The following is a 17,896-nucleotide window of genomic DNA, read 5'->3' as shown; positions in this document are numbered from 1 at the left end:
GATTTGGGAAATATTTCTGCTAAAGGGATTAGCAAAAACCTTCAATTATATGTTTTTTTAAGAAACTTAAGTATTATACCTAAACTACTTGGAATAGATTCCATACCTGTAAATCAAGATTCTTTGACAATGCATTCAACCATCTGAACCAATGGTTTTCTTTCTGCTGTTCAAACTTGCGAGAGAGTGATAAGTGACCAGCTTCCAAATTTATCCCTGCACAGATGCACTCCCTCTACAGGCTTGCTTCTACTCTTTCCTTTCGATTCACCGTTGGTATACACACTTATGAAAAATTAAATTAGATAATCCCAGAAAGTAGCTTTTTTAAAAGCTAGCAATTTTCAGGATCAAAATAAAAAATTCTGGGAAAACTTGAGTATTTCACAGAGAAAGCCTGTATTATAGGTAGTGAAATCTGCTTCTACTCATTTAACAACCTGGACCAATGCTAAGTAGCAGTGTGCAAGGGCTTTCCAACTCGGGAGAGAGCCCAGTATTTCAGCATATAAAGCTGATGAGTTGTCTTACGCTAGCAAGACTCAGCCATGCTACTAAAGCAATGGATTCCTCATGAGCTAAAAAGGAAATGGGCTGTAATTGAAAGTTATGCAAGGCATTAGCAGATTCTACTCTGGGCTGGCAGAAGCTGAACACCTGTGGTTGATAAAGGAACACATACTCACACTATGCCTTTGCAGATAGTGCTCATCACACACTGAATAGGCACATGACATCTGTAGGACAGAGTAAAACCTTCTCTTTGCTAAGGCAAAGCTTGTTTTCAGGCAAGCAGTACTGAACAGGAACTACCTATACCTGTTCTATACCCAAACACTGAACCCATACCCTAGAAACAAACTGCTCGTTACATTTTATAAATCCTTCACCATTACTCATACAGACTGCTCTCATATTCCACCTCATTGCTAACAATCAGCATCACAAGACTGTCCCTGTGCACTGCTACTGACAACCTACACAACTTAGCACTGAAATAATGAATACTGGATCCCTCAAGGTACACATGCATCTTTCATTTGATCTCCTTCACATATGCGAAGGGGGAGGGGAGTGGAGATCTAGATCTCATATCATAATCACTTGAAACAAGCAGAGGCATTAAGCCAGGTGGGGATAGAGTGATGGCTCTTTTGAGATGCTATTCACCCAAGAAGGAGAGGGGAAGTGCTCAAGAAACAGGACTGGACAACTGCTCAGCAGCTCTTGCAAAAGGCATGCTACCTTCCCCATACTGTACTGGGAAAATGGAAGTCTGAGCTCCAATTTAGGCAGCCTCCAATTGTTGGTCGAAACAGGGGCTGCACTCATCACCTGAATCTTGAGGCAAAACTGAGCCACTCCCACTTTGTTACCATTGCCTTGCTGTCAGAAGTCCTCCTGTTCACCAAGAAAACAGAAGGAAATTTAGAGCCTGAGCCCGCTCCAGTCAGTCTTGAAGGAGGTAGAGAAGGCATTATACCTGCAGCACCATGAAGCCCATAGCTGGAGCAGTTTGGACACAACACACTACAGGCGTGGCTCTGCCCACTTGGCTGGCAGATCACTCTACAAGGAGGCAAATAGGTTACATTCTGCCTAGGCTCTAGTGAGAAAAAGTGAAGAAAGCTAAGAAGCCAGCTGTGGAGGGAATGGATATGGGCAGGGAGAAAAAGCCTTGCACGCCATTGACGGTGAGGAGGTGAGGAAAATACACTGGAAGAAATGATTGGACACAGGAGCACAAACAATTTATGAACTTGTTTGCCTCTGTGTTTGACAAGTTTATCCCACGATTGGGCAATTTATTATGCAATTTGGGGGGTGGAGAGGAATCAGCATGTGTATGCAAGTCAGTTCTTTAAAGCTAACTTCACATTAAACTTCAGTCTGATTCTGAAGGAGAAAAGTGCAATTTTTGGTTTGCATTTTCTGTTATCACGCAGTACAATAACCTAGGCATACTGGAAGATAAATGCAAAGATCCTGTTCCTGAGCACAACAATAAGGGAGAACACAGAGTGAGGATGATGAGATGAACAGGAATAAGACACAGTTATCTTAATGGTGCCATTAAAGTTACTCTTAATGGTAATTTAATTGCTATTGTATGCAACATGGAACTGTGTTTTAGGGCTTGTCTACATTAGAAAGTTGCAGCGCTGGTGAGGGAGTTACAGCGCTGCAACTTTGAAGGTGTACACATCTGCAGGGCATCACCAGCGCTGCAACTCCCTGTTTGCAGCGCTGGCCGTACTCCCGTTTTGTCTCGGGTGTAGAGGATCCAGCGCTGGTGATCCAGCGCTGGTAATCCAATGTAAACACTTACCAGCGCTTTTCTTGACCTCCGTGGAAGGAGGAAGCCTCTGGTAATCAAGCTGATCTCCTTTCCCGGTTTGCTCTCTCGGTCCCGGAACCCCGAGCAAGCAGGTCTCCTTCCCTGCGGTTTGCTGGGTGGCTCCGGGAACGCGAGAGCAAACCGCGGCGAAGCTGGTCTCCTTCCCCGGTTTGCTCTCTCGGTCCCGGAACCCCGAGCAAGCAGGTCTCCTTCCCTGCGGTTTGCTGGGTGGCTCCGGCAACGCGAGAGCAAACCGCGGCGAAGCTGGTCTCCTTCCCCGGTTTGCTCTCTCGTTCCCGGAACCCCGAGCAAGCAGGTCTCCTTCCCTGCGGTTTGCTGGGTGGCTCCGGGAACGCGAGAGCAAACCGCGGCGAAGCTGGTCGCCTTTCCCGGTTTGCTCTCGCGTTCCCGGAACCCCCCTTGAAGCCGCCCAACAGCGCTGCAATGTGGCCACATCTAACACCACTTGCAGCGCTGGTTGCTGTAAGTGTGGCCACTCTGCAGTGCTGGCCCTATACAGCTGTACTAATACAGCTGTAACAACCAGCGCTGCAAAATTTTAGATGTAGACATGGCCTGAGTCTGATCCTGGGCCAGAGATTGACACTAATAATGCAATGGTTAGGAAAAATATAACTACATTCATTGTCAGACTGAAGTAATTATCTTACCTCCATGACAGCAGAAGATCTTCTCATCCACAATGGCTGCAATAGGCAGACAGTTAAAGCAGTCTGTGAATGTCTTCCAAAGTTTAATATTAAATCGCCGTTTGCCTGCAGGAACAGAGTAGTCTATTAGAAAAGGAATTATATAGCCAACCTACAATGTGCATTACACCCTGCCCAAAGTCTAAAAGTTGAATTATTCAAGTTTCACAAAACCTGTAAAGATCACCTGTTAAAAGCATTTCAGAGTAAATTTACTTCAAGTAAAGACCGCATATGTAAAACCAAGTATTAAGAGACATAAGTTGTGTTTCAAAATAATTTATGGAAAGCTTTTCCTACAGATTGCTTTGATAAATTCTTGCAATGAACAGTCATTATTTGGTTAAAAATCTACTTTTAGTCCTACAACATATTGTTAACTAGAAGCAACTTTTGAGAACTAGAAGGTTTTGCTTACATTCATCATAGAATCCATAGATACGATTAATGCTAGCACACTCATGGTTTCCTCTTAGGAGAAAGAAGTTTTCTGGATACTTGATTTTGTATGCCAGTAATAGGCAGATGGTTTCCAGAGACTGCTTGCCTCTGTCTACGTAATCTCCCAGGAAAAGATAGTTGGCTTCTGGTGGGAATCCTCCATACTCAAACAATCGAAGTAAATCTGTATATTGCCCATGAATGTCACCTGAATAAGGTAAATTTAAAGAAATAAATATTAGTACAATATCATAAATACCTTACTGAAACCAAGACATTGAATTAGTACTCATTTTAGAGGGTCAGTTAAGAATTTGAGAGGCAGTTAGACTGATATTCTGGAAAGATCTTTCAGATGGTCTGTTCAGAAAGGATAAAAAGCTAAAATTGAAGCACTCAATCTACGGAAATTGACCACAAGATTTGCAGAGAATTACAGTTTCAGTTCCAGAAACATTCTGAAGGGTACATAATCTTCCTTTCCATTTAACTAAGTAGTCCCTGGAAAAGATGGGAAATTCCAGTTTATTTGTAGAAATTTAAATGTAAATTCAGAAGAAAGCTGACTCTATGCAAATAATACACAGAAGGTAGCAAATCTAACTATTTTTAAAAAGCAAAGCAACTTGTAGGTTTACCACCACACTCCAATCAGTAAAGAAACTGGAAAAATCAGTAGAGGCAGGTGATGTATTAAGCTATTCTCTGTTTGTTTTATACCCTAAAAAGTCAACTGTTGACCCAGCAATATTACAGCTACTATACAATGTCACTGGACAAGGTAACTTGGCTAAGTGCCTTCTTTCATGTGATTTTTTTGTGTGCACCCAATTTGCTATACCACACAATACAGAACTCTTGAAAATCATATCCTATACAAAAGATATCCAGCAAGCTTGCAAATAGTTATTAAAAACTGATACAATGAGTATTATTCTGACAAATTATTCAGCCAGATTCACCTACCACTTACCATATATTCCACAAAGGGCCACTTCCCCCCCGCCCCCCACAAAAAAAAAAAATAGGCAGGCTGCATAGTGCAACAGTTCTGTCATAATTAGTTGGCACAGAATACTATATCACCCAGAGGCTGGCTAACTATAACTGTGCAGGCGGGTGTGATGGAAGAATAGAAAACTAAACACTAAAGAATTCTTTACAATTACGTGTGTACAGGAAGGCAGAGTAGCTCACAGAACAGATCGCTGGCAAGGGGTTCTATTCCTGGCTCTGCCACTCATCTATTGGGTGACCTTGGGCAAGTCACTTCATCTTGCTATGCCTTAGTTTCCCCATCTGCAAATGGGGATGTGATACTTCCATTGTAAAGCACTTTGAGAACTACTGTTAAAATACCTATGTACCCTTGCTATTTGCAGGATTCATTGCATAAGCATACACTCCTTACTACTGACTGATTTAAATTTATACAACTTGACCCATTTAGGTTTTGAATGATTTGTGGGACACTTCGATGTGATCTAGGCCGACTGCTGGCAAAATGGTGAAGTGCCTACAGTGGTCAAGCAAAGATGCTTCTCATTAATTGTAAGCCAGTCTCCATCTCAGTTGCCAGAGGTTTTTTGAACAAGCAAACCCAAGCTCCTCTCCATACTCTACACTTAGGTCCACGTCTTTTTTGGCTTCTCTGTTTCAAGTTCAAAATGTGCAGAAGCTAACAGGATTTCAGAACCACATCCACCTGTAGAATCCTTTTCATGCAATAGAACACAAAGTGGCCACAGAAAAGGTGGATAGTGTAAGAGATAGATAATTTAATATTTTATGGAGTGATCCACAACATGATTAGATAGGTATGGGACATCACAATGGATATCAAGAGTATCTCAGAACAACATTCCCTCTAAACTGTGTGGCCACGCGGCAGACTAACAAGGGCCACACAAGTGCGCAGTGAGGAGAGGCACCTCTCCTGAAGCCCTGGGCTGCTGCAGCAAGAGAACGCTAGGGAGAGTCCTCTCTTCCTGTCACAGCCTAGAGTAGCCTGCATCCCAAACCTTTCATCCCCACCCCCGAGCCCGCAGCCTAATGCCCTGTCCCAGACCTGAGCCCCCTCCCGCACCCAAACTTCTTCCCCGAGTCCATATCCCCCCTCCCGCACCCAAACTCCTTCCCCGAGCCCATATCCCCTCCTGTACCCCAACTCCCTGCCCTAGTCCAGAGCCCTCACCCCATCCTCTCTGCCCTAGCCCTGATCCCTCACCGACACTTTGAACCCTCTGCCTCATCCCCACCACACATCACCTGCATAATGGTGCACATAAAATTCATTCTGCACATAGACGTAGAAGAGGAAACATCATAATTCCGGGACAATTTTTTTTAAAGGGATATTAAACCTTATGCTTCAGGGTTCAAGTCAATCTTTACCAACAACAGATCAGGATGAAACTTAACACAGGAGGCAGATTATCCCACATCTGCCTTTCACAAAGATCTCTGAAGAATATGGTACCGGTCATTGTCAGACAGGATAGATGGACCTCAAATGGGATCCAGTCTGGCTATTCCTCTTAAAATGTTCAAGAACCACTAAAAGAGATATAGTCATATATATTTTTTATTTCATGCCATGTCCCTGGTCCATTGGGGGAAAAAAAGTAAAAGCTTATTAGCTTGGTGTATGGCAGTGGTTTTTAAACTTTTTTCATTTCCAGACCCCTAAAAAAATTCAAATGGAAGTGTGGACGCCTTTGGAAATCTTAGTCTGTGGACCCCAAGGAGTCCATGGACCACTAGTTAAAAAACACTAGCATATGGAGTTAAAGCTATTGCTGTACACAATTCACTAGGTTAAACAGTTATGCTGTTTATTCCAGAGAAAGATATGTAGCTTCTACAAAAGGGGCCCAGAAGCCAATTTGGTGTTTGAGGACACTTGCTATCCTGGACCTGTCATAATACTAGACAAACTGCATTATTTGACTTCGAATCTAGTGAAGTTACTGATTCCTCTGAAGAGAAAGATAGCTAAGCCCATGTAAGCAAATTCCTACAGTGCATACTGATGCAGTGAGTCTCACCTTAGATATACAAGATAATAGTCACAGAAGAATAAAGGGATTTTGCTTGTTTAAGTTTTCCTTTACAGCCTGGTACCTTGTAGACAAATACTTGTATGCACAATGAACTAGAGCTTGCATCAGACAAAGATCACAGATGCTGCAAAGATGACAATGGTAAACTGACAACGTTTGTAGGCCACAAACTGAAGCAGAGAGCTCTCCTTAAGACCTACATTTAGGGCAGAGTAGTGTTAGTTGAATGGGTATACATATTCTCTCTACATACATCTCTACTTCCAATAAGCCTAATTTAACAATGTAAGTATATGGAACCTCACTGTCAGGCACCAATTACTGTACATGGATAATCAATAAAATATTTGGGTAAAGTTTCATTATATTTTATTTGCAATTAGACCCACAGTCAAGTGTTGAAAGAGGATAAGTGGACAATATTTTGCAGAAACCATTTTGTAAGTAGGCCACGACTCCACATTTAGAAAGACATTTAATAATCCGTTCAAGATGCCTGAGAGATACAAGTTTGAGCTAAACTGCAAGTCAGATCTGAAGCCTGCCAGAACAAGAACTACATGGTTTTTAAAGAGAAAATTGGCATAAAATGAAAATGTTATATGAAAGGTATTGGCTTACGTAACCCACATAAATCCCAAACATATGAGTTAATGTAATTAGTAGGCCAGATGATTAGCGTAGCTGCACATTGTTTTATTTATTTTAAGACTAGTTAAAAAAATTATTTCTACTTGGACAAGAGCTTCTCTTAGTCACCATACATAGGACTCAAGCTCCCTAAACATCAGAAACATCCTAATGCCTATATCAGAGGTGAGCAAAGTATGGCTCGTGGGCCGGATCAGGCCCCTCACTGCTTTGAATCCAGCCCATGGGATTGCCACTCCCATGGCACTGCAGGCCCCACACTCCTCCCAGAAGGGGCCAGCACCACGTCCCTGTGGCCTGGGGAAGTGGGGGGGGGGGGGGGAAGAAGAGCTCTGCATGCTGCCCTTGTCTCTGGGTACCTCCCCTGAAGCTCCCACTGGCCAGGAACGGAGAACCAGCACCAACGGGAGCTTCAGGGGAGGTATTCACAGGAGAGCAGAGCCCTCTGCGCTCCCTCCCACAGGGGCAACAGGGACACAGTGCCAACCATTTCCTGCAGTGGTGCAGGGCCAGGTGGCTGCACGTCGCTGCCACACCGGAGCCACTCCAGGCAAGTGGTGCTAGGCTGGAGCCCACACCCCGAGCCCCTCCTGCATCCCAACTCCCTGCCCTGGGCCCCCTGCCTGCAACCCAACTCCCTGCTGCACCTTGCACCTCAACCCCCTTCCCTGAGGCCCCGCCATACATCCCGCACCCCTCCTCTGCCCCAACCCCCTGCCTTGAGCCCTTCCTGCACACCACCGCCCCCACCCTCCACACTCCCTGCTGCACTCCAACCCCCTGCCCCAGCACTACATTCATGGCCCTGCAAGCAAGTTCCCGACCCCAATGTGGCCCTCAGGCCAAAAAGTTTGCCCACCCCTGGCCTATATCATGTTCTCCTGCAAGTTATCGCAACTTAAGTTTAGCTTCAAATTTGTTGCCCCATCATTTTCAGCACAAAGAACACCTTCAGATAAGTTGAATCCAAAATTTAGCCTAAAGGGGCATGGCTGCAGGTTTGCCTAGTATAATGAGTCTTCTGTTTCAGTTTGGATTAAAATATCTCCTTACATCATTTCATTGGTTTCACTTTAGCTTTTTTTACTCAGTTTATTGTTCATATCAAGTGAAGTACAGAGGATTAACAGCAAAACTAGATTAGTCTTCAGTTTTAAGATAATGTATAATAGGCAATGCTTTAAAAAAAAAAACAGTCATTTAAGATGAGTTTGCCATTAATATTAGGATATTGGTAATTAGAAAAATCCCTGTGATCATATACCACAAGTCAGGAAAGTTGATTTCTGCATGACTGGTCTAATCTAAGGTCTAGGATGGTCCATGAAAGTCTTTGGGCCCACACATATGAGCGAGTTTGAACCATAACACTTCAGTATTGAATATTTAATTCAAGAAATTCAGGATTTTAAAAGGCAGCATCATAGTACTGTTCATTACATGCAACACTTCCTCCCTATGTAAAAGCCTGACAAACAAACTGGATGGTGTTTACTAACCAGCATTGGGAACTATATTGTGCTTGTACACCAATTACTGCAAATATCCAGCATTAACTTTATAAAGAGGTTAATAAGGAATTACGTGGATTTTAGGTTTACCAATATTTATTTGAAAGGACCTGCCAAAGTCTTCTACAAAGCTTGAAGAGTTCATTATGTAGAATGAAAATCAAAGTGGTTTAAAAATACATATCCAATGTAATTACATAGACAGTGAATTACATTTTAAAATTTCGTTTAAATTGCTTTAAGTGAATGGGAATCCATTCTGAGAATACAACTGGAATTAGTTAAATGTAGCAATGTATGTTGGTTAAAGACTTTGCATTTTTCATACATTTTGAAATGAACATGTTCTATTATGATGTAAGTGTTTATGCTATGTTTTAATGTGACTCACCATTTACAGAATACACTTGAAATTAGAAAACCCCAGTCTAGTGGTTCTCCTCTTCTAGGTGTGGAGCCACACAATTTGCACTACAGAAGGCTAAATTTAATCACATACACCCTAAATGCTGACAAGTCTTTCAGAGTAAATGCTCTGCCAACTGTCAATCAGCTCTTCAGTATTAAATCAACGTAATTTCTTATCTAGCTAGTGAAGACGGCCATTTTTGCAACCCACGTTACTCAAGGCCATTTGGTATGTCGCTCAGAAAAAGGTGCAAAACCACCAAAAAACCATCTTCAATTTATTATGTTTCCACCTTTCCCAACAAAATGCCAATTTTGAAGTATACACTAGAGATACAAGACAAGATACACAGGTATTTACATACCACAGATTTTCAGTGGTGCCTCCAGTTCCAGGAGAATAGGCTGGCTAAGAAAGATTTCTCGTGATTTTATGCACAATCCTCGAACTTCTGCTTCTGTCATCTGCACGATCTTGCCAGGACGACATCCTCGCACTGAAAAGCAAAAAATTTTTGCATGTAAATATCACCAAGGCACACTTTTGTTTAGGAGGATTGCACAGTGGACACCTAGCTGCCATATGACTGGCCTTTTATTCACACATTTATACTGCTTTACAGGAGTAAAATGTATTATATGTTTGAACTACTGGGGGGGGTAGAACACTAGTATCGAGTTCAGACATCCTTATTGTATCAAGAACTTGAACAATTTAGTTTTCATTTTAACCTTGATCTGAAACAAATCACGTTCTAGCATGGTTTGTGTTAAAGCAACATTAGAAAGTTTAATTAGTGTCGTTATAGAAGCTTCTCCAAAACTCGCCTTTAAAAAAATTTTAAGTGTACCACAAAAACATGTCTGACTAGTCTCCAATTCCTACTGAAGAGCTAGCTCATCTCCTGCTTTTATGAAATATCTACTAGGGAGAACTCTAACACTTAACTTCTTTATTGTACACACCAGGGCTCCTTGCATCCGTTCATCCTCCCTGGAGTGCCACCCTCCCTTTTCCCTCTATCGCAGGAGTCCCTGCAACTCCAATGTTCTCTCCCTCATGCCTGGGGGCTACTGTGTCCCCCATTCTCCCCTCCACCACATACTAGGGCCCACTCATTCTCCCCTCACCCTGTGTTAGGTGCCCCCATTCTCCATACCCATACCAGCAGTAGGGGGTGCAGCACCACTGCCCCTTCCCCATACCAAGGTCCCCAAATCTCCTGCCCCACTAGGGATTATGTATCCCCTATACCAAGATCACTATCTCTCTCTCTCTCTCTCTCACACACACACACACTCACCCTCTCTCTCCTGTCTGGGAGATAAGTCTTTCAGGATACCAATATATTCAGCTCTTGGGAAAACGGGCAGAGGTGAGATATTGGAAGGCATTAATGAGCTCCATCAACCAGTTCTTTGATCTACAGACAATTACAAAGGAGCTTGAAGCACTGGCTTTACTAAATAGAGAAAAGGCGCTCGTGTTCCTTACTTTCCCTCTTTTGGTGTTTTGATTTCCCCAGAAATCAATAAGGTACCATTTACTGATGCCTAGAACATTCCATGACATTTTAGGATTGATCAGATGCAGAATTAAGAGTTATCACACTAGCCAGACAAATATCAAGACATTATGGCTTTGAAAGCTCAACCAATCAGACAGAGCGTTCCATATGTAGGTTAGAACAAGGAATATTTCACCCTATCTTCAAGAGCAGGATCCAGGAACCAGAGGAAACTGATAGCTGTTCTAGTAAGGTACGGAAAGAGAGTACTGGTACTCAATGGTAGATCAAAAGTGGATGCAAGCAAGGCTAAAGGATACTCCTATAGTTGATAAAGAAGAATATGGTATACAAAGATAGTAAGAGGCTTTCAGCCCCTATCTGTGGTCAATACTGATGGAGTTATTTTTAAGTGGAATCAAAGGGGCTGAAATGGACAGAGCTGAAGGCCTCTTTAACAGCTCAGGGAGGACGATGTCAAAAGACTATCACTTCCTGGGAGGGACAGTGGAAGAGCAACACCAGCTTTCTGAGGGTCTCTCTTCACTGAAGTTTGCCTCTGCCCCAGGTTCAGAGATGCTTTAAACTGAGAGTATAGATTAGAGCTCAGCTTCAGTTTAACTAGGGCAGGAATACACCCACATGGAGGGGAAAAAAAAACACCCACAACAAAACACAAATCCTGAATGTCGAGAGTCCTACAATGCCCTTTGCAGAAGCTGCCCTGAAGGACAGACAAGTTCTCATAATTGACTAGGAAAGAATCCTAGAGCATCTCAACACTGAAGACTAAACACTTTGTTAATGCAGAAATGTTCTTCGGCCCAGTCAAAATAATTTTACCTCATGATTCAAGTATGTAAGTATGTGGGATAGCAAGTCAAGATGGTCACTGAATGGTCATGAATTTTGCAATCAAGTACTTTGTACTAAGAGCATTGCAATTCCAGGGTGCAGTAATGTAAGATCTAAATCACTAATCATTTATTTACATCTGGTTGAGGCTTTACAAAATGAGTTTCACTTATGCTATTGCAACTTTAGATTAAAAAATTAGAGGCTTTTTAATAAGGTTAGCATAACAGGCAAAACACAAAAATATTAAAAAATAAGAACTGAGCCTAGAAACACTTAAATCCATATGCAAGTAACTGCACTAGAACCATTGAAGTCAACAGAACTATTCATGTGAATAAAGTGTTTGCATCACAAGGAGCTAAAATTATATGTATTAAGATTTTATGCTAAAGTTTTTATCACTTAAATAGTTTCAGTGTTAACAGAGTGTAGACTTCCAATTCATGAACAAAGTTAATGAACTTTTTATTCACAAGCTAAAAAGTTTTTGAAAACAGAAGCCTAAACTTAGGCTTAAACCACCTTGCACCTAACTGTGGTATTTTCAGAAGCACCTACAATGACTCAACAGCACAAGATCCATTGACTTCAGTCTGAAAATCCTGATCAAATATAGCCTGGTCAAAGCATTTTTGCTTTGGATTCTCCCCACCCCACAACAGATTAGCATTTTAAGGGTGAAACTCAATATAAAAATACTGCATAAAATCTGAAATTCTACTAACACTGAGAAACTTGTACAAAATATCAACTTTTGCAATTTAAGATTATGAAATAATAAAGAATTAGCAACTTGTAAACAAACATGAATTAAATTTTAAGAACCTGAAAAATCAATTTGATTTTTTTGAAACAAATCATTTTTATCCACATTGTGTAACTCCAGGCATATTTCAGATTTACCTCTAAAAATGACAGTGTGAACACTCCTGATAGACAACGGAAACAAGCCTAAAGGCTCACATGGAATTTTCCCTAGATAACTCCACATGTGGATATTCTTATTCTGCAGAACACATGCCTCGTTCCCAAGTGAGCTTATTTCAGAATAAGAGTGTCTACACATTGAATTAATCAGGAAAACTGTACAGACAAGCCGTGAGTCATCCATGTTTTATTCTATTAAAAAAAATATTTTTAACCACTGCAGAGATGGGTTTCCCCTCCCCTTACTTTCAATTCTAAGTCAAGAGTTTAGTATTGGGGTTACAAAAGTTGCTTTCAAATCCCAAAATCATGTCAAAAGCTCCCAATGAAGACCTCAACTACTGCAGCTTTCTTCCTATCCAGCCTCTAAAACAGTGGTCCCCAAACTTTTTATGTCGCTCCCCCTCCTCGCCCATAATGTAATCTACCCACACATCTCTGGGACCTGGGCAGAGGAAAGAGGCCAGAGTCAGATTCCCATCATGCTCTCCCCCTGCCAAATGTTCCTCCATACTTCCTGGGGAGTCATGCCCCACAGTTTGGGGATCAATGATCTAGGAAAAGTGGGTCAATTAGTTCATAAAGAGAGTGCGCTCACATACACAAGATACAGGAATTTATTCTTTTCAAAACAGGTTTTCAGGAAATTTTTGAAATCAGAGTAAAGTATAGTTGGGATAACAGTACTCCTATGCCATACATTTAGTAAAGTCCAGGGCTTCTGTGAACATCAAAACACTAATTTTCACTGCACTTGTTTCCTAATATGTTCCCATAATAGACATAAGCATATTTTTAAGTATATAATACTTGATTTTCAAAACAGCAGCCAAATAGGAAATATCTGTTCTTTTTAACTATCAAAAGGTACATCTATACAGCAGAAAGAAATCCCAGGAAGCAAGTCTCAGAGCCCAGATCAGCTGACCTAGACTAGCAGTACAAGGCTAAAAATAGCTGAGTAGACATTCCCACTTGGCCTGGAGCCCAGGCTCTAAGAACTTTACCCTCTTGCTGGATTTCAGAGCCGGGGCTTCAGTCCGAGCAGGAACGTCTACATTCTATTTAGTCTTGTAATGCGAGGCCTAGACACTTGAGCCAGGTTCCCAGTGTCACTACCGTGGGGGTTGGGAGGCAGGCAGGCACTGGTGCTGTGTAGATGTAACCATAGTATCATACTGCTGATAGTTAAGAGCTCAGGACTGGGAGTAGGGCAACTGGACTGTTAAGTTTACAACAATAGGTTCTTGGGTCAAAAAAACTGCTGAATAAACTGATTAAATACGCTTTGGCCCAAAACACAAGCTAGAAACTGCTTTGTTCTACTGATGCACGCCAGCTGTAATTCTAGACTAAATCGACAAGAACAATGCCAACAAGTCACACATCTTGTTAGTTAGAATTTTTAGCCACATAATCATATTAAGATTAGAAATAAAATAAACAGGCAACTCAGATATTGCATTCAATAGGAATAAGTGTTTTAACATATGACCCAACATGTTAGTTCATGTGCTAAAAACACCTTTTCCTAGCAACGAGAAGGCCAGAGGCTAAACACAAGAGTTGCGTCAAGAGCCACATGCGTGTATGGGCTTTCAGTTCAGAACATATTAAGAATGCTTGCTGAATGGTATTCTTTGGAATGTTTTCCTTTAGCACTTTATATAAACACACATTCTGGAAGTATTCCAGCCAAAGGAAGTGATGAATAATGTAAAGGTCTCACAGTTAATAGCCCTTGCACTTGTGTTGCAAACTGAGCAAGCAACACACTAAAATGCTCCCTCACTCCTACAACATTTTAGTTGTTTGTATTTGTGGCAGCATGTAGGTATTGGACTGTGCTAAGGAATTAATGTACAAACACAGCAAAAAGAGTCCCTGTCCTGAAGAATTTACAAAGTTATAAAGCTTCAATAATGTTATGGTTGGCTTTAAATATAAAAGCTATTAATTAAATTTTGAAGCTTCACCTACAAGGCTCTTGTCCAAGAATGATATCAAACTGTATGCAGCCTATGACTCAAACTATAGTAATTGAACTTCACTTTCCTTCAACAAATTGTTGTTTCTCTTGATTTAATTTGCCTTGTCAAGAACGTTAAAAATGTCTAATTTTCCCTTCCTTTTCTAGTTTGGGAGTAAAATGAGTTTTAGCATGTTCTCATCTAATTTAAAATGTATACTGCTTCATCTACTGATGATCCTACAGGTAACAATGAAAGAGCACATATGTAGCAAAAATACACAGGAGACTATATCCTAACCAGAAAAATATGCTCCTCTGTAGATTAAGCACATCTACCACCCATTTCTTTGGGCACTTACTACATCCACAAAAAAGTTTTTTAAATATGTAAAAACACAGTAAGCTTTTATATAATTCACAGTATCAAACCAGATACAAAAGTCAAACTTCTTATCTCATTAATTACTTGTCCAGCAGACCAACAGCTAGGAGTTTTACAAGGTCTGAGCTTCTTGACAACTGGAACAGGGAAAACAAAGCAAGCTTCAGAACCAAGGGATTTTTCATGAAGAATATGCTGCCAACAGCCTCCATGGATTTACACTTAAGAAAAACTTTAGTATGAGAACAAGAGAGGCAATACAGCACATGGATAGATGTAATCTGAGGTCATCTGGTACCAAATCACTCAGGCATTGTCTCCACCAAAAAAAAGCATCCTTAACTTAAGTTAGCAAACTAGTTAATTAACTGAAGTAAAATCCTAGTGAAGATAAGGCAGCTTTGTAGGTTCAACTCAAGTTAACAGGTTGTGGTAAAGTACCTTCCACAGTGACAAACACTGGGAAAAAGTTAAAATTACAAAAAACTATACTGCAATGTGTCCCCACATGGGGAGTTATACCAGTATAACAGTTTGAATTCACACCTTATACCAGTATAACGTCCCTACATATAAGCTCAAAGACACTGATATCGATAGCAAAGTCCACTCCCAAAAAGGCTGCATTTGCCTTACCAGATGCAGATGAAAAGTGGTACTGCCATCCACGTTACCTTAACTTCTAACAGCAATCTTGGCTCTAATATCCCTCTAATACTGTAAGCCTGTTATAAATGGCACACTAATCTATCCAACTACATACAAGCATGGCTCTCATCATTTCTTATTGCTTCTAAAAGCCTACCAACATGAACTTGGTTTTTAGCTGAATTGGGTTTCAACCATCTAGCAGCCTTCCAGACACAGAGACCTCTTATGGGCACTGCATTATCTGTTCCACTGTATAGATGCAGAGTGAGACATGAGGGGGAGACAGAGCCGAGCATCTTCAGTACAATGAAGACTCCACCTCTCACATCTCCTTACCTAGGCTAGTTCTGTCACAGAAATCATGAATTTGAATGAAGTCCGAGACATCTTGGAAACAACTGTAAAACACATTTGATTAGGCCCAAACTGAGTGGCATTGTGACCTGAAGCACAGGGTCACAATGCCTGGAGTGGGGAGCTGTACCCAGCCATAAAAGACAGGAGCTGTCACCGCAAGAGGTGTGTGGGATGGGCTCATTCTCCAAACTGTCTGCCTGCCCCTCCTCCCCCAGCCTCACCTTTCAGCACTCCCACTACAATCTCGTGTATGCTAATATTGTAAAGTTACATGATTTAGTGACCTTTCAATTACTTATCTTTTTATCTTGCACTTCTGCTGGGAAATTTACTAAAATTTCCATGAGAAAACTGTAGCCTTACTAACCCTCCAGAGCAGCTTCTAGTGTTAGAGGATAAACTGGAACTCTACAAGAGGGCCCTCGGACAGACTTATAACTGTTCTTTCTTTGGAAGAAGTCGGGACTCAGAGGATAAAGGATGACACATTTTCAGAGACTAATCTACTCTGTTTTACTAGGCACCACAATTGCATCAATACCTCATAAGCAGTGAAATTTAAGGCAGATGATACACTCAAGAGTTGTCTTCATTGCAGAGTTAACTCAGGGAATATCTACACTACAAGTGCTACAGTCATCCACACACCAAACCTCACCCAAGACTGTGGTACTTTATAGTTAAAGTAGCTGGCTAATCCTGGGATACAGGCTAAAGCCTGAGCACTGCTTACACTCAGGCTGATAACCACCTCCTTTTACACTGTGAGCATAGGCTAAACCACTCAAATGCTGATAGTCAGAGTCATCCCTACCAATTACGGCGCCCTATGCAACCCAAGAACTTACTTTCCTCCCACCGCCCACGGAGGGTCTGGGCCACGCTCAAAGCCTGCAGGGCCACGGAGGCAGGAGGTGTGGCGGGCTGCTTTGGGGGGGGGGCCACAGGCCCAGAGTGTCCTGGGGGATTAGCAGGAGGCCTGGCGCCGGCAGTAGGAAGCAGAATGACCTGGCCCCAGCCCACTGCGCTTCCCCCGCCTCAGCCATGTTGCTTGGGGGATGGGGCTTGAGGGAAGCCTCCCCTCCCTCCGCACTCACCGGCAGCGGGATGCAGAGCAACACAGCAGGGAGCCAGCCAGCGGAGTGGAGTGGGCTGGGTTACTCTGCTTCCTGCCACTGCCTGTGAGTGCAGGGGTAGGCCTGACCCCTACTGCCAGCAGCAGGCCCACCCACTAATCCTCTGGGCCATGTCCCTCGCTGGGGAAGGGGGCTTGAAAGGAGGGAAGGAAAATGGGGGTGGGGCAGAGGGCGTTGTCCAGGGCCCTGCACCCCCAAAGGAACACACAGGAGGGCTGGTGGGGAGGTGGGAGCTGGTCACTGGTACCCTACACAGTTGCACGTTCTGCATATGCCTAAGAACGGCCTGCTGGTAGTCCTCCAATGCCTTCCGACAATTCCTCTCATGTGCCCAGAAGGACAGACAAGTTCTCCCACAATTCACTGAAGGGAAAAACAAACGAACAAACAAACAAAAAAAACCAAAGTGACACAGCTCACTGCAGAACTAAGAATCATGACTATGACCCTAGAAGTCCTAGCACCTCACACAAGTACAGCACCACCGTGAAAGCAGCCACTTACACCCAAATTAGGTCAATGAAGGGGTAAGCCCCAAGGTACTGATCACCACAATTAACTCTGCAGAGAAAACCTACCCTAAGTCCATCTGGACAAGGACATGAGCTTCATCCTTCACTAGGGCCTTGTCTACACTACAAAGTTGCAGCGCTGGTGAGGGGGTTACAGCGCTGCAACTTAGGACGTGTACACACCTGCAGGGCATTACCAGCACTGCAACTCCCTGTTTGCAGTGCTGGCCGTACACCCGGTCGTGCCTCGGGTGTAGAGGATCCAGCGCTGGATCACCAGCACTGGTCATCAGGTGTAGACACTCACTAGCGTTTCTGTTGACCTCCATGGAATAAGCAGGTATCCCAGCATACCTGAGGAAGCCTCTCTGGTAATTAAGCAAACTCCACTGCCCTCCAAGCAGGTCTCCTTCCCCGCGGTGTGCTCTGGCGTTCCCCGACCCCCCCTCCAAGCAGGTCTCCTTCCCCACGG

At 42.6% G+C, this 17,896-nt stretch overlaps 1 protein-coding gene across 1 annotated transcript in view; it reads right to left on the bottom strand.

Annotated features, from left to right (window-relative positions):
* Window positions 1–17,896, bottom strand: part of PPP1CB (protein phosphatase 1 catalytic subunit beta) — a 54,737-nt gene that overhangs the window by 24,601 nt on the left and 12,240 nt on the right. Inside the window, exons 2-4 of the mRNA XM_030557329.1 lie at window positions 9,487–9,618; window positions 3,467–3,697; window positions 3,010–3,114 (exon numbers count right to left, since the gene is read on the bottom strand). Coding sequence (XP_030413189.1) covers window positions 3,010–3,114; window positions 3,467–3,697; window positions 9,487–9,618 — 468 coding nt within the window. The remainder of the gene's footprint in view (window positions 1–3,009; window positions 3,115–3,466; window positions 3,698–9,486; window positions 9,619–17,896) is intronic.

The sequence above is a fragment of the Gopherus evgoodei genome, chromosome 3, assembly GCF_007399415.2.
Source record: "Gopherus evgoodei ecotype Sinaloan lineage chromosome 3, rGopEvg1_v1.p, whole genome shotgun sequence".
NCBI classification, from domain to species: domain Eukaryota; kingdom Metazoa; phylum Chordata; order Testudines; family Testudinidae; genus Gopherus; species Gopherus evgoodei.
Note: the sequence above shows the minus strand (reverse complement) of the source record. Positions and strands in the feature narration are given on the sequence as shown.